At 34.7% G+C, this 15,550-nt stretch overlaps 2 protein-coding genes across 8 annotated transcripts in view; one reads left to right on the top strand and one right to left on the bottom strand.

The window, feature by feature from the left end:
* Window positions 1-1,522: 1,522 nt before the first annotated feature.
* On the bottom strand, window positions 1,523-1,995 carry LOC127102893 (uncharacterized). The gene is made up of 3 exons (XM_051040214.1): window positions 1,840-1,995; window positions 1,656-1,746; window positions 1,523-1,614 (listed from the first exon to the last, which is right to left on the bottom strand). The coding sequence occupies exons 1-3, from the start codon at window positions 1,993-1,995 to the stop codon at window positions 1,523-1,525; spliced, it is 339 nt and encodes a 112-aa protein (XP_050896171.1).
* Window positions 1,996-8,063: 6,068 nt separating this feature from the next.
* The window catches only part of LOC127104973 (putative E3 ubiquitin-protein ligase RING1a), a 31,073-nt gene continuing 23,586 nt past the window's right edge, over window positions 8,064-15,550 (top strand). The window contains exons 1-8 of one of the 7 annotated variants that reach the window (XM_051042121.1): window positions 8,064-8,191; window positions 8,296-8,393; window positions 8,445-8,456; window positions 8,836-8,896; window positions 9,135-9,216; window positions 9,308-9,428; window positions 9,525-9,569; window positions 9,723-9,921. In XM_051042121.1, coding sequence (XP_050898078.1) covers window positions 8,107-8,191; window positions 8,296-8,393; window positions 8,445-8,456; window positions 8,836-8,896; window positions 9,135-9,216; window positions 9,308-9,428; window positions 9,525-9,569; window positions 9,723-9,731 — 513 coding nt within the window. In that variant the 5' untranslated portion in view covers window positions 8,064-8,106 and the 3' untranslated portion in view covers window positions 9,732-9,921. Of the gene's footprint in view, window positions 8,192-8,295; window positions 8,457-8,835; window positions 8,897-9,134; window positions 9,217-9,307; window positions 9,429-9,524; window positions 9,570-9,722; window positions 9,922-15,550 lie in introns of those variants that run through there. The other 6 variants (XM_051042117.1, XM_051042118.1, XM_051042119.1 and 3 more) reach the window with 6 other exon arrangements.

Here is a 15,550-nt window from a genome sequence, read left to right as displayed (position 1 = left end):
AACCTCTGAAGGGCCAAAGCTTCATAATATAGTGTAATTCGCTTGCAGGAACATGTTGTATACCTGCATGCCTTTGGAACTTCTGATATTCTTTGGAGAACTCGATGCAATCCTTCATCATAATAGGTCATTACATCCCCTGTCGAAACAAGAGCTATTTCATCTTTTGACCTACTTGGTAAGCCCCATGTGCCCCACCATGGAAATTCGACATAGCCACATACGCCTCAGTCTCACTAAGGCACTTGAGTAAAATTCCTTCAAGAGTTTTTTTAAATAATTCATTTCCCATAAGGATATAACTCAAATATCAATACCTAACTTTTCCCTCTGCATATGTTGTTGGGTTTTCTAAGTAACACACTATTGGTTATCTCAAATCTGCATCCGCCAAGTTGTCGATAGCCAATATTTCAAAGTTCTCATCATCTGCATATCCCAACTTGGTTGCTTCCAGATTTGTTGGAGACAATCTTGTTGCCGCTACCTTCCCTCGAACTTCGATCACATCTTCCAATTTTTCTTTTGAGATCTTATAGCCAGAAGCAATTTGTGCCAAGCCATTCGCCTCCTGGTTCTTTAGTCGAGGAATGTGTATGATATTTACCATTTTGAACTTTGATTTGCTATTACAAAGTACATTATCATATTCTCTTTGACACACTTGTATTCGATCGTCATCTACTTTACGACCAACTTAGAATAACCAATTGTCTCGACTCTAGTTGCCCCCAATTCCAACAGTATTTCAAGGTCGACTATTAAGGCTTCATATTCAGCCTCATTGTTTGAGCAAGGACCTCTGATCTTATACTTGAATTTTGTTGGAATTTTATTAGGAGAGATAATCAGTATTCCAATACCCGTTCCATTTTTGTGACTAGAACCATCGATAACTTCCAAGGTTCAAGCTCTATATAATTCTGGGGATTCTTAACTATAGTATGGTCGAGTATAAAATCTGCGACCACTTGCCCCTTAATAGCCTTTAAAGTCATATAAGTTAGGGAGTACTCGGTTAAGGCAAGTTCCCATTTTCCAAATCGATTGTACAGAATTGGCTTAGAAAGCATGTACCTAATAACATCAAAATGAGATGATACGCACACATCAACATGTTTTATATAATATTTCAACTTTGTACAAGAGAAATAGAAACATAGACACAATTTTTAATCATACTGTATTTATTTTCTGCATCATTGAGAACTCGACTAAGGTAATAAATGGATCATTCGATGCCATTCTCATCTTCTTGAGAAAGCATACTTCCTATAGTTACATCAGATGCCTAAATATACAATTTCATGCTTTTACTTCGACAAGGAGGCGACAAAATTGGAGGATGAACAAGATACTCCTTGATTTTGTCAAAAGCTTCCTGATACGCTTGCCCCCCACTCGAAACCTTCCTTCTTCAGTCGAATTAGAGGAGAGAAGGCTTGCACCTTGCCACTTAAGTTTGAGATGAACCTTTTTAGAAAGCTGATCTTCCCTAGTAGCGACTGCAATTCCTTCTTTTTTATGGTGCTTTCACTTCCATAATAGCCTTGGTCTTATTCTGGTTTATTTTGATACCCTTCTTGTGAACCAAAAGCCCAAGAAATCTCCAGCCTGCATACATAATGCACATTTGAGATGATTCATCTTCAGACCATGCTTTCTCATCCTTTCGAATGACTGTCGAAGATGATTTATGTGATACTTTCCTGACACAGACTTAACAACAATATCATCAATATAAATCTGCATAAATGTTTCTATAAAATCATGAAAAATGGAGTTCATTGCTCTTTGATAGGTTTCCCCGATATTTTTTAAACCAAAAGGCATCACTACCCATTTGTAGGTGCCTAAGGCTCCAGGACATCGAAATGCTATTTTCGGCACATCTTCCTCGGCAATAAAAATTTGATTGTATCCAGAGTATCCATCGAGCATACTAAGATAATCATAGCCTGCAGTGGATTCGACAAGCATCTCTGTCACGTGCATTAGATATTCGTACTTTGGGGTTGCAGCATTCAGATCCCTGGAATCTATGCAAACCCTCAAAGTCCAATTCTTTTTAATGACTGGAACTATATTAGAAATCCACTCGACATACCCTGTTGGACGAATGAACTAACACTTAAGAAGTCTCTCGACCTCTTGCTTGATCTTCGACAAGATTTCTAGCATAAATCATCTTGGAGTCTGCTTGATTGGCCTCCTTCCAGGTTTGATTGGAAATTTCAGCTCCACCAATTCCCTACTTAATCCAGGAATCTCGTCGTAATCCCACGCGAAGTAGTCTTTATATTCCTTTAAAAGTTGGATCACTTTGACTCTAAGTTCTGGTCCAAGGTTGGCACTTATGTATGTTGGTCTTTTTGTCGTTCCTTTGCCTAAGTCAATTTCTTCTAAAGGATCCCGCACTAGCATTTTAATGTTGGGTGTCAGCGGGTCTCCTTCAAATCCCAAATGCTCTTTGTCATAGATGGTTTCGAGCCTCTGGCTTTGCACTTCTTGTTGCTCCTTATCGAGTGGCTCTGGTTCGAAATCTATGTCAGGCCCCTCCAGGTGCATATCAACTCCATTGGCTTCGACAACCATGTATTTAACTTCGGCCTCTAAAGTCATATTTAATCTATATTAGGCTATATAAGCCAAAATCTTTTCCACTATTTTAGATTTAGACATAATCACCGGATTCATCTCTCTAGCCAGTTGGCTAGATGTATGACGTTCCTTCGAACTCGAGGTCTTCTCCCACAACCTCTCTATCCCACTGAAACCCATAAGTTGGGTGTAGATGAAGGGAATAGTATGTTTCATCATTGGGGTCGAATGCGAAATCCGCAGGTCTAGAAGGGGCAATATTTCCCAGATTCCTGTCGAAATTGCGCCTATCCACGTGATTCACTTCAGCCATAAAATAGTTCTGACATGCTTCGATGTTTTCCACTATATCATCACTTCTCCATATAGTAATCCTTTGATGCATCGAAGATGGTACTGCTCCAATGTCGTGTACCCACTCACGGCCCAACAATAGGTTGTAATTGGCTTTCGAGGAAATAACCATGAAAATAGTTGGCCTCGTAATGGTTCCAATTGTTAAATCTACCTGGATCACTCCTAAGGTACGTCCAATCTTTCCTTCATAATTTGACAAGAGCATGTTATGGGGTTTTAGGTCTGTCTCAAACTTCCCCATTTTCTGCAACATAAAGTGAGACATTAGGTTCACTGCCGCACCACCGTCTACCAGGATCTTACTAATTCCCACATTCTCTACCTTTCCTCTAATGAAAAGAGGTTTAAGATGACTCCTCATTGCTTCATCCGACCTTTCGAAGAAGGTATTTTGCCATTCAACGCAACTGGTATTCATTACTTAGTAACATACTGGTATATGTCTTGCCATTTCAGCTTCCATAAACTCTTCAGACTCCTCCACTTATGTGTCTTAATCAAAATACATAGGCAACACCGAGACTATATTGTAAGTGATGTCCAAATAAGGTTCAGATTCTGTGTCGAAGTTGTCAGTTATCATGTCATCGTCAGCCGCTGGTAACTCTGACTTTCCATCAGGTTCTTCTTTTCGAGCAGGGAACAATTTCCTCCCTACTGGCCTTTTTTCCTCACCTTTCTTTTTCTTTAGAGATTGGTTGGAACTAGATTCAACCATTGCCTTTTTGTTGGATTTTTCTCCACCTTTCTCCTCCTTTGCTATCTTCACCATTGTGACATGGATATGGGATTCTTACCCTTGTAGTTTTCAGGGCTCTAAGCTTATTGTTTTGATACTTGAAACTCCCTTCGATAGGCTATCGAGGAGCCTCGACCAACCTCAAAACTTTGCCACTTCTCCTGGCCTCTTTCTCTTTTTCAGCAGGCCTTACCCATTTTTCTATGGGTGCATCAGCAGTTGGTTTGAAGGTAGCTGATATATTTGGCTGAAGACTTGAACCTTCTTTCTCTATCCATCTAGGGACTCCCCTCTTATCGAAAGTGAAGTGACTGCGAATGTCTCTCTGATTCCTTATGTGACTAGCCATTCGAACTCCCTCGATGTTTTCGGCAACTTTCTTGTCAAAAACTGAACTGCACCTAGGGCACATCATGACCTCATACTTATTTTTCTGACAATGATAGAGAAACCACTAGGCTTTCATCACTTTTAGGGTAAGCCATCCTCACTTACTCTTCGCTTTGTCGAGCATTCTCTTTGCCAACTTCCCTTTCTCTACTCATCTCGACCATGTTGACTTCAAGATTTGTGTCATCGGTGTTCTTCAACTTCTCCAATTTTACCCTAAGGCCCTAAGTAACCTCAGTTTCGTCACTCTTTTGCTTGAAACCCTCAGTGGTTTTGACCATCTTGGTGTTTTTGTTATAGTCTTCAAATGCTTCGACTATGTTAATAATGTCTAGTTCAATATATTGAGCATCTGCAACCTGGAGGGGGTCTGAGTCGATCTTCATTTGGGACCTATTTTTGTCCCCAAATATCAGCCTTCCGTCCTTAATAGAATTATGCACCAAATCCCTGAAAAGAAAACATTGTGAGGTTTGGTGGCCTAGAAAATTGTGATATTTACAAAAGCCTTGTTTCTTTCGCTCTTCTAACAGAGGTGTTTTAGCACCAGGAGGCACTATCATTTGGCCATCTTTTGACTAGCAAGTCCAAAACTTCATCACAATTGGTGACGTTTAAGGTGTATGTTTTCTTAGGGAATTTATCATTCTTTTCCGGTTCAATGGGATTTTTCCCATTTGAAGGTGCCAGAACCTTGCAAGAATAAGGTGGCATTTGTTTTAGTTCGGCCAATTGGATTTCGCTCTTGTCGAAACCTAAAGGGTCACTATGCATTTCTTGACCATCTTCATCTATGTAGACATACACTACCCCATCTCTCCTATTATTCTTAGTTGCTCTGGCCTTTTCAGCCTTCAAACGTTCTACCTGTCGTACCCTATCGGCCAACGGGGCCATATCCCTCACATATTAGGTGTCTAATTTCTTTCTGATGGAATAATCTAAGCCACCAGCGGCCATTTCGACCAATTCATATTCAGACACCTGTGTGAAACACCTTGCCTTTAGCAAACAGAACCTATTAAGATAGTCGTCGATTGGCTCAAAAAATCTACGCTTAATACTAGCCAATTCTTTCAGGCTAATGTTCGACTGTCCCATGTAAAATTTTTCATGGAACAATCTTTCCAAACGAGTCCAATCATGAATCAAACTCGCTGGGAGTGTAGTGAACCATGTGAATGTGTTTTTAGTGAGCAAACTAGGGAAGTATTTTATCCTTAAGTTTTCGTTATTTGCAAGGTCTCCTACTTCGATTAGATATCTTGCCACATGTTCGATAGTCGATTCACTAGTATCTCCAAAAAAATTGTAAATTTTGGGACTTTTAATCCCCTAGGCAATTCAGTTTGCGAGATATAGTCTGACAAATGGGAACTACAATTTGGACTATGAATGCCAACATTCACCCAATTTCGTGCCATAATCCTTTCGACCATGGCAACCAAATTGTTATCTCCTGCCATACCATCATATCGAATATGATGTATGACTTCGTCAGCATTTTGATTCCTGTTGACCATTACCATCCTTGGTTCCCTTTCCCCCGACGCCTGTTGTTCGTTCCTGAGAGAATCTACATAAATCATCTTCTTCCCCAATTTCCGTCAGACCCTAATCTTCTTTCTTGTTCAATTTTCTTTTATTGTTTTCATCATCATTATGCAGCGATACAATCTTGCAACCAAGATTGATTGATTCACTCGAGTGAAGAGTGAAGAACTAGAGGGAATTCGATCGATTGATTGAATCTTATTCATCAAGATTGATTTGGAATTACTCAATGTTTTGAGTTTAATTCCAACAATAAGATCATTCTCTGGTCACTTAGCTAATATTTCATGATCAGTTAATATATATAATTTACTTTATTAATTAATTATATTTAAGTAATTTAACATTTTTTATTATTAATTTTAAAAAAATAATTTTATTAAAAATATATTCATTTTTGGTATATAAAATATATTTAATTAAATATAAATACTTTATTTTACAAATTAATAATATAATTACCATTAAACTCTTTCATATTATTTTAACTCGTGGCATGATTTCAATCCAATAAAGTCAAGTCATGGTTAATTATTGTCTTGAATGCTTATGAATAAAACAAATGCTAATCTCTATAATAAAAAAATTCAAAATTTAAAAGTGAAATGTATTTGGTACAAATTTAAAATCAAATAGATTTGATTTTTTTCTAAAATACTTTGGCTTTTTAATTTAACTTTACATATAATTCATTGCATATGTCATATTTATCATTTTTAAATTAATATCCCTATAATATATTACATGATTTAATAAATTTTATTTTTATAAAAAAAGGTAATATAAAAAGATTAAAAAGGAATAAATTAAAAAGAATCAAATATGATTGTTCATAACCTTATACAGGTGGCCATATAATTCCTGTTTTATTTTGATATATATTATTGTATTGATTTTTTTATCTTTATTATAATATATTACCTGATATAATGAATCTAATTTTTATAAAAAGTGAAATTATTAATTATTAAAGTAGTAATTAATGAGCTTAATTTATATAAAAAATGAAATTATTAATTTTGTAGATAGTAATTAATGATGACTTGAGTTAAGTTATAAGCTTAATACATAATCAAATAGAATAAAAACTAAAATATTATAAAAATGATTTAATCGAAATAGACTGATGGTGTAAAAGGATTTTACACCGTCAGTTAATCATAGCCGTTAGATATTGAAACAAGTTTAACTTTTATTTTAAAAATCTATAAAGTAATGCAAATGGATGATAGTAATTAATCGATTCTGTAAAAAAATTTAGACTAACAATATATAATAATTAATATAATATAAAAAATAATAATAAAAAAAAATCAATATGTGTGTTTGTGGGAGATTTGTTTTTCTCTTGTTTTAGTAATTGGTTTTTCTTATCTCATGATTATTGCTTCCTTTTTCTTTTTGTCGATGTTTTGGCACCTATTTTATATATATATATATATATATATATATATATATATATATATATATATATATATATATATATATATTTATTTATTTATTTTATATAAAATGAAATATAATTTAAAAAAGTTACGTAGTATATATATTTTAATATTTAATAGTCAAAGTTCTTATCACTAAAGTAACATCTTTAATTAAAAAAATTAAATTATTATAAATAAGTATTTGTATTATGAAATAGTCTTTCTCTTTTAAAATAAACTGTGTTTGTATTTTTTTTTACAAAATTAAAAAAACTATAAAATTATAAAATAATTAAAATTTTACTAAATTAATTTTATTTATATATTATAAAATATGTACATAATAATAATAATTAAATGATAGATGGAAAATTAAAAATCATTTACATATTAAATAGTGATAATTAATTTTTTATATAAATAAATTCTAATTTCTAAAATGACATTTGTTTTAAAATGGAGGGAGTAGTATTTTTATGAATTTAATTGATATACACTAAAAATATAAAGATTTTTTATACCGTCAATTAATCACAATCACTGATATATTTGAAAGATTTAACTTTTATTTTAAACATTTAAAAAGTAATACAAACGGATGATTATGATGCATTGACGGTGTAAAACTTTTTACACTGACCGTGTATAACAATTAATCTCTATTTTTATTTACCTGCATAAACAATAATAATAATAATAATAATAATAATAATAATAAATAATAATAATAATAATAATAATAGAATAAATAGTAATAATAATACCGTAAGAAAACAATTAATATTGTCTAAAAAAACATAAATAAATATAATGGTAAATAATTAAGTGTGCATTGGTTAGAAGGGGTGCACCTAGTCTTCACGAAATTGCATGCATGAACAACAACAAATCAGCTTTCAAATTACAAAATTGTCTTTAAACTTTACAAATCATGTCAAATTTTTATTGGTGAGTTGCACTTTTATTATATTTACATTTGCATTCATATAGGAGTATAAAAGCAACTTCAAAGTAAAAAAATCACTTCGCTTGAACACAATGTCACAACATTCTCACGTCGTCGAAGAGTCTCTCCAAGAGAACGAAGAGACTAAGAATGAAGAGAAACCCGAAGATGAACCTGGTTTGCGTTATTTTTCTTATCTCGATTTTGTAATTACTGTTTCATTTTCATATCAACTCCTATCGATTGCTTATTGTTCATCTTGCTTATCCTTTTTTCATCAGAATTGAATCAAAGGCTTTCCTCTGAACATGAAGAAGAAGCTGATAAAGAAGAAGCCGAGGAAGAAGAAGAAGGAGAGGAGGAGGAGGAAGAAGAAGAGACTGAGGAAGAAGAAGAAGAAGAAGAAGGAGAGGAGGAGGAAGAAGAAGAGGAAGTGGAAGAGTATGTTAATCAGACTATATCATTTACTGTTTTATTCTCCAATCGATTATTTCAATTTGGATCTTGATTACTCCATTCGATCTTAATTATATTTTAGATCGGATAGAATTGTGTTCACTCGTCTGAGGTCTAATTTCTGGTTGTGCGTAGTTTTTTTATTACTTCGTATTGACCTAGCATGTTGTCAAAATTTGATAGTTGATCATGTCTTTTCTATGAATGATTTGGAAAATTCCTATATGAAATGTTTTTGAACTTGGATGTAACTTGATGAAAACTATAGCTTGATGAAAGTCCTTAATTCTCTCTATGATGAAATGGTTCATATTTTATCATTAAGCGATCATATCTGAAAATTGTTTATTTTGTTGTTTCATTGCAGGTATCTGATGGTAGATTTATCTTCATTACGGAAAGAAATCGAATGCCCTATCTGTCTGGGTATCTAATTGTTAACTCATGCTAGATTGCTTACTTTATGCTAAAGAATTATAGTTTATCAAATTGAATGATCAAATTGTTAAACGTGCTGGTTAAATATTGGTTGATGAACAAATCTAGGACAATATTTGGATATAATTCTGTGATTAATGGAACATAACTTGTGCGTATACAAGATATGCAAGATGCATTAGAATCATAAGTATTTTGTATTTACGTTGATTCTATATGTTTGTAGGCATCATTCGTAACACAAGTACTGTAATGGAATGCATGCATCGCTTTTGCAGAGACTGCATACACAAGAGCATCCGACTTGGGTTTGTCCTCAAACTAACTAACCACCATCTCTACTTTATATAATTTCACACTTGGATCTGTATTCATTACTTACCTCTAAATCATTTCTAGTAACAACGAATGTCCTGTCTGCCGTGCACATTGTCCTAGTCGAAGGTCACTAAGAGATGATCCAACCTATGATGCTTTGATTCAAGTTATATGTCCAGATATTGACAAGTATGAGAAAGAGGTAAGACATACATATTCATTGCATGCATCTTAAATATAAGAAAAACATAATTTACTTGAATGAAAAACTAATCAACAAGGTTATGTTCTTTCCTAGGAATTGGCTTTGATGAAACAAGAATTGGATCAGCCTAATAAGAAGGTGATATACTTCATTTCAACATTTATTTAATATAGATAGATGTCTAAAATGTGAATCCATATATGAAACTCTACCAGAGATAACGAATGTCTTGATATATAGTGAAACTAGTAGTATTATTTTATAACTAATTCATAATTTATGCTCTTTCAGGCGCCTTAAAAGCTTCAGATGCATCCGATGTTGTGGGATTGGTAGGGTGGCACTTTGTGTAACTTTGATATCCTATTTACATAGTTCTAAACAGCTCTATCTTCGTTACTGGGCAATAGTTTACAACAGCCGCACCATATTAAACATTCAAAATAATGAAATACTTTTGTGAGTGGACAAAGTTTTGTTATGGTTTGAAGTTATTTGTGTTTTTTTTAGAATATTAACTTTATGTTGATTTACTATCCTAGTCGATAATACTATTTCTTTTATTAAGATATGCCCCCAAGTTTTTTTTTACAAACTGTCAAATATTGTGTTGGTCGGTGATTCTGTAGATTTAAAGATTACATGTCACTTCATCGTTATATCCTTTCTAATATTTTAATATAAAACTAGTAGAACCGCACGGGTATGAGCACTGTTTTTGCATGAATTTTTATTTGAATTGAAATTAAAGCATATAAATGTTTTTAAAATATATGCAATTAATTCAAAATATATAGCAATATCATATGATCAAGAAGAGGTTAAGTTCTAGCATGAATTTTAAAAGTGTGCAATGGTTGTACATCAGAAACAAAGATTGTATACATAGAATCAGTCATGCGTTAATATAAATTAAATGAATATCAAAAATAACAACAACTCAGTAATTTTAAAATTGAAAATCAAGCATGAGTCATACAAAGAAGATAAAGAAAACAAAAAAAATTGTGAACAATTGAAGAGAAGTCATTGCCTACAAAAGAAGAAAAGAAAATAGTCATTAGAAATTATAACAAATAAGAGATAGGTTTGAGTAAAAATGTTTCGTTGTTAAATAGAAAAATATGGGAAAAAAACATGAAATATAAAAATACCTAGACAATACTATGGAAAACTTCCTTGAAGACCACATTAGTTGTTTGAGCTAAAGGATTATTATCTTTGTCATGAATTAAGATTTTCAAACCATCTTTGCTCTTGACTCGCGACATTGCGACATAAAGTTGACCATGACTGCATATATCTTTTGGCAAATATAAACCAACAAAGTCTAACGATTGTCCTTGAGATTTTCTTTTTGTCATAGCAAATGAGACAATAATGGGGAATTGTCTTCTTATAAGTTTGAATGACCAAGATGATTGAGAAGGTGACAAAGACATTCTTGAGATGTAAATAGTGTTTCTAATATTTGTATATGATATAATCTTAGCTTCGATGACATGACTTTCTAGCCTTGTAACAATCAATCTTGTACAGTTGCATAAACCTTCATATTGATCTAAATTTCGTATTAACATTACAGTTGTTCCAACCTTTAGTTTCATGGAATGATTAGGAAATCCCGAAGTTTTCAAACAGCTTAAAAATTCTGGTGTCAAATGTCCGTAAGCATCATTTTCATTAGCTTCTGATCTATCAATGAAATTCACTACTTAAAATTTCTTTAGCTTCACCTGAAAAAGGTAGATTGTGTGTTAACAACAACATGTGAGAATTAATAATATGTAGTGAAAAAAAAGTTTAAAAAATAGTCACCTGGAAGAAGTTTTATGATGTAATCATTTATTTCATCAACAATCTCAATAGTTGATGCTAAAATAGATCTACTTTGTAGAAAATTCGTATTTGTGTAATTTTGAAGGAGATTTGGGTAAGTAGTTGTAGCAATTTTCTCAATGGGGTCTATGTAATCTGTAAGAAGTAACTCTGGTGGAATTGTAATTTTCGCATAACCATCATTTGGTTCAAAAATTTGATCGTCCCTTACTTTTAAAATCCAATCAGAGAACAATTGAATATTTGCTGCATTAGAAGAGTTAGACCCATTTTGTAAACACATATTTTTTTGTTAGTTTTAGTACCTTGCAATGATAGACCTTGTTCCTCTTGGTACGACAGGTAGTATTTGTCGAAAATCACCACCAAAAAACACAACTTTGCCAAAAATTGTCTCACATGCCACATTATCATGACCCATAATATCTTTCAAGGACTTGTCAAGAGATTCAAAACAAAATTTATTTGGCATATATGCCTATAATCAGCTTTGTTTTTGCAAAAGGCTAGCATGGTCAAAATTTTTCTCAATGTTACTAATGAATGATTCTATGCGTGGTACAAGTATCTTGAACTTTGAATGGGCCGTTCTACCTCCTGGTAAAAGTAGAATTGCGATTCCATTTGACGCGACATTTAAAATATTATCATGATTAAAACGAAAGTTGTTGAAAGTGTGCTCCACGTGAAAGTCTTTCCAGTTCCACCATAATCGTATAAAGAAAACACACCTCCTTTCTGGTTAGTGACAACTTGCATGGTCTCTCTAAAAATACCAAATTGTTCTTATGTAAAAATTGGGAAAAATATATATTTAGTTTTGAAATGAATATCAAAATCAAAATCAAAATAAAAACAACAATGTGTAGTAATTAATAATGATTATGATGTAATGAAAATCAAAACAACAACACATGTAATATAAAATATGCTGCTGATGTAAGGAATTTAATAAATTTATAGAACCAAAGTCAAAACAGCAATGCATTAATTAATTAATTTATGTAAAGACCAACATTTGATTTATGTAGTTTTATCATGATAGATATGACAACAAAATAATACACACGGTAGCATAACAAAGGAGGTTTTTTTACAAAAATAACCCACTTTTTTAAGGAAATTTCCAAAATACCCCTAGTTTCAAAAAAAATCCCAAAATACCCCACTTTTAGGAGGAGTCGCCAATTGAATTGGAGACTCCTCTTAAAACTTGAATGAAGGCGCCAATTGGATTGGCTAGGGCAGGTGCCCTAGCCAATCCAATTGGCGCCCATGTGTAGGTTTTAAGAGGAGTCGCCAATTCAATTGGAGACTCCTCCTAAAATGCATTTTTTTTTGTGTTTTATGGTATAAGTAAAAGATAAATTTGATATAAGACGACTTGATATTAATAAAGTTTGGAGTTTACACAAAGAAACCTAATGGTGATGACCGGGATCACCTAACCAACCTCCGGTCCCACATCCTCTAGCTACCCTAACCCTTGGCCCTAACCCACGTTGACGATTTTGCACCGGTGTTTGTTCATCTGAGGGGCCAGGAGCGTCACTACCAACTATAGGAGAAGGTCCGTTGAGGTATTCAGACAAGTCGGCATAGTCTTCAGTATGCATCGATGGTGTACCGCCGTAGCTGAACTCATGACCCATACCAGAGAAGTTGGGATGTGGTTGACTCATGGATGGGCGACCGGGACGGTTGAAGGGAGACATGAGTGTGAATGATGTGTCGAGGAAAGGTTGTTGGGGTGTTTGGTAGAGATAGGGTTGTTGGATGTTTTGGTTTTGTGATGTTTGAGCTTCTTGGCTACGGTAGGAGGAAGGGCGGTAGGTGTTTTGGCTAAGGCGACTTTGGTAGGGTGATGGGGTGGGTGCGAAGCGATGTTGGGTCTCAGGTTGATGGTCAATTTGTTGGTGGTGGTATGGGGTATGCTCTTGGTATTGGGGTTGGGTGAATGGCATGTTTTGGTTGTATGTTTGTGTGTTTGTGGAACGGAAAGTTTGACGGATAGGGGGTTGTGAGTAACCGGGCTGAGAATGTTGTTAGGGGTTAGATGTTGATCCTTCTTGTGTGTAAGTTGCCTGGCGTGGGTCGTATAGGTACATATCTTCGACGATGAACTGAAAACCAACCGATCTGTACCAAGCCATATAAGTACGACTTGGTTTTATCTCAGTTGGCATGACTGCGTCAGTTAACACATGGTCATGACGGTGCTTCCATTTGTGACACTCCGATCTTGCGAAGCTTTGCCATGGATTGAAGTTCCATTGGTCGTTAACTTTACGCAGATGCCATTCTCCTAGGCTAGCTGGGGGATCTGGGATATTCTAGAGCATACCGAACTGCAGCTTCACACGATCGCTGTTGTGCATCTCCACAGTTGTGAACCGTATTATCGGTGTACATGCAATCCATACAGCTGCGTCTTCAGCGTTGACCTCATGGTCATGATCCAAATTAAGGTGTGGACGCCAAATGAACTGAAATGTAAAAGAAGATAGGATTATAATCAATGTAGAAAAAGTTAACAAAATATAACGAAATAATTAAGTTATTTTGCTTACGTCTGTCGGTCGAAGGTGATCCAACAGGTTGCGATACTGAGTAATACAATGTCTCGGACATCTGTTGTAACTCATACCACGTGTCGACCATCTACACCAAAAAGTCTAAAAAAATTAGTTTGAGGTAATAAACTTTAAAGAAGTAAGTAAAGATATAGCAATTTAAACAACTTAATTTTGTGCATATGGAAACGTGAAAGGGCTGTTATTGACCGGTGCTAGAGACGGTAGTCTTGACCAACCCCATGCTTGTAGCAAAACAGCACATCCAGAAAATGTAGATGTGTCTTTGTGTGAGTTTTTGCACAAGAAGCTATAGAGATAGGCTAGACAAGCAGATCCCCAACTGTAACTTCCTATTCTATCTACATGTCTAAGTAGAGGTAAGTACATAATATGCATGCTAGAACCACTTCCTTCGGGAAATAAAAATGATCCAATTAACAACATAATGTAACACCTAGTTTTTATTATTCGAGCATCTTCGATAGAATGCTCATCTAAGTATAAACTATTATAGTACGACTTAAGGCGTGAGAGTAGTATACCTTGACCTCTTGCATTATCATCTAACAAATCAGTGTCTAAGAGCTCCATGCAAATTGAATTTGTATAGTTGGTCTTACCATTAACAGCCTTACCTTCAATGGGTAGTCCTAAAAGCATGTAGACGTCTTCTAACGTCACGGTACACTCACCGGTTGGGAGCCAAAATGTGTGTGTCTCTGGTCTCCATCTTTCGCATAAGGCTAGAATGAATTTGTTATTTATGGACCAAGACAAAATCTTGCTAATATGATCAAAACCGGCGAGTTCAACATAAGGTTGAATCATCGGGTCCATATGGACATATTCGTGGACCCGAGTTCGGAACCTTGATACATCCTATAAAAGAAAGAATAAAAAACTTGAATAAGTTGGTATGTCAAAATAAAAGGGGGTTGGTGAAGATGAAAGATAAAAAGTTAACAAAAGAAAAAACTTACATATGTTGCGATGTTTGCAACCGTTCCTCTATGTGATTCGCCCATTGTGAGGATAAACATTTTGTCGGGGGGTTGGTGTAGATGAAACTACAAGAAGTTGTTGCAGATGAAATTGTAGAAGAAGTAGTGAGAGTGATGGTGTGGAAGAAGTGTTGATGGAGTGGATGTATTTATAGGCAAATGGATGGGAGCATGAAAAGTTGTGCTTGCATGGTGTCTCCATTTGAATTGGCGACCATGTACAACCTTTAAGAGGGGTCGCCATTCAAATTGGCGCCTTCATAGGGACATGCATGTAAGACCTAGGTCTGATTTCTTGGTTTCGAGGTCTGAATGTATGGTGTCTCCACTTGAATTGGCGCCCATGTGCAAGGAATAAGTGGAGGCGCCAATCCATTTGGAGTGTGTGTCTGCATGTCTGACACGTGGCTGTCTTGTCTCTTGCATGTTGAACAAGTCACTTCTTGATAGCTTGCATGGTTGACACATCATTTCGGAGTATCTTGCATGTCTGACACATCATTTCGGAGTAGCTTGCATGTGCGACACGTCACTCCGAACTAGCAAGCATGTGAGACACTTCACTCATCTATTTAAGTGTCTTACTATCAACATCCAAGACACTTCACTCACATTCATCTGCAGTAAGAAAGTAGTTTTCATCTGCACAATGTCATCTTCATTATTATATAGTGTCAACGTTCACTGCAACGGTGAAACATAC

The sequence above is a fragment of the Lathyrus oleraceus genome, chromosome 7 (genome assembly GCF_024323335.1).
Source record: "Lathyrus oleraceus cultivar Zhongwan6 chromosome 7, CAAS_Psat_ZW6_1.0, whole genome shotgun sequence".
Taxonomy (NCBI): Eukaryota; Viridiplantae; Streptophyta; class Magnoliopsida; order Fabales; family Fabaceae; genus Lathyrus; species Lathyrus oleraceus.
This window is presented reverse-complemented; position numbering and strand designations above follow the sequence as displayed.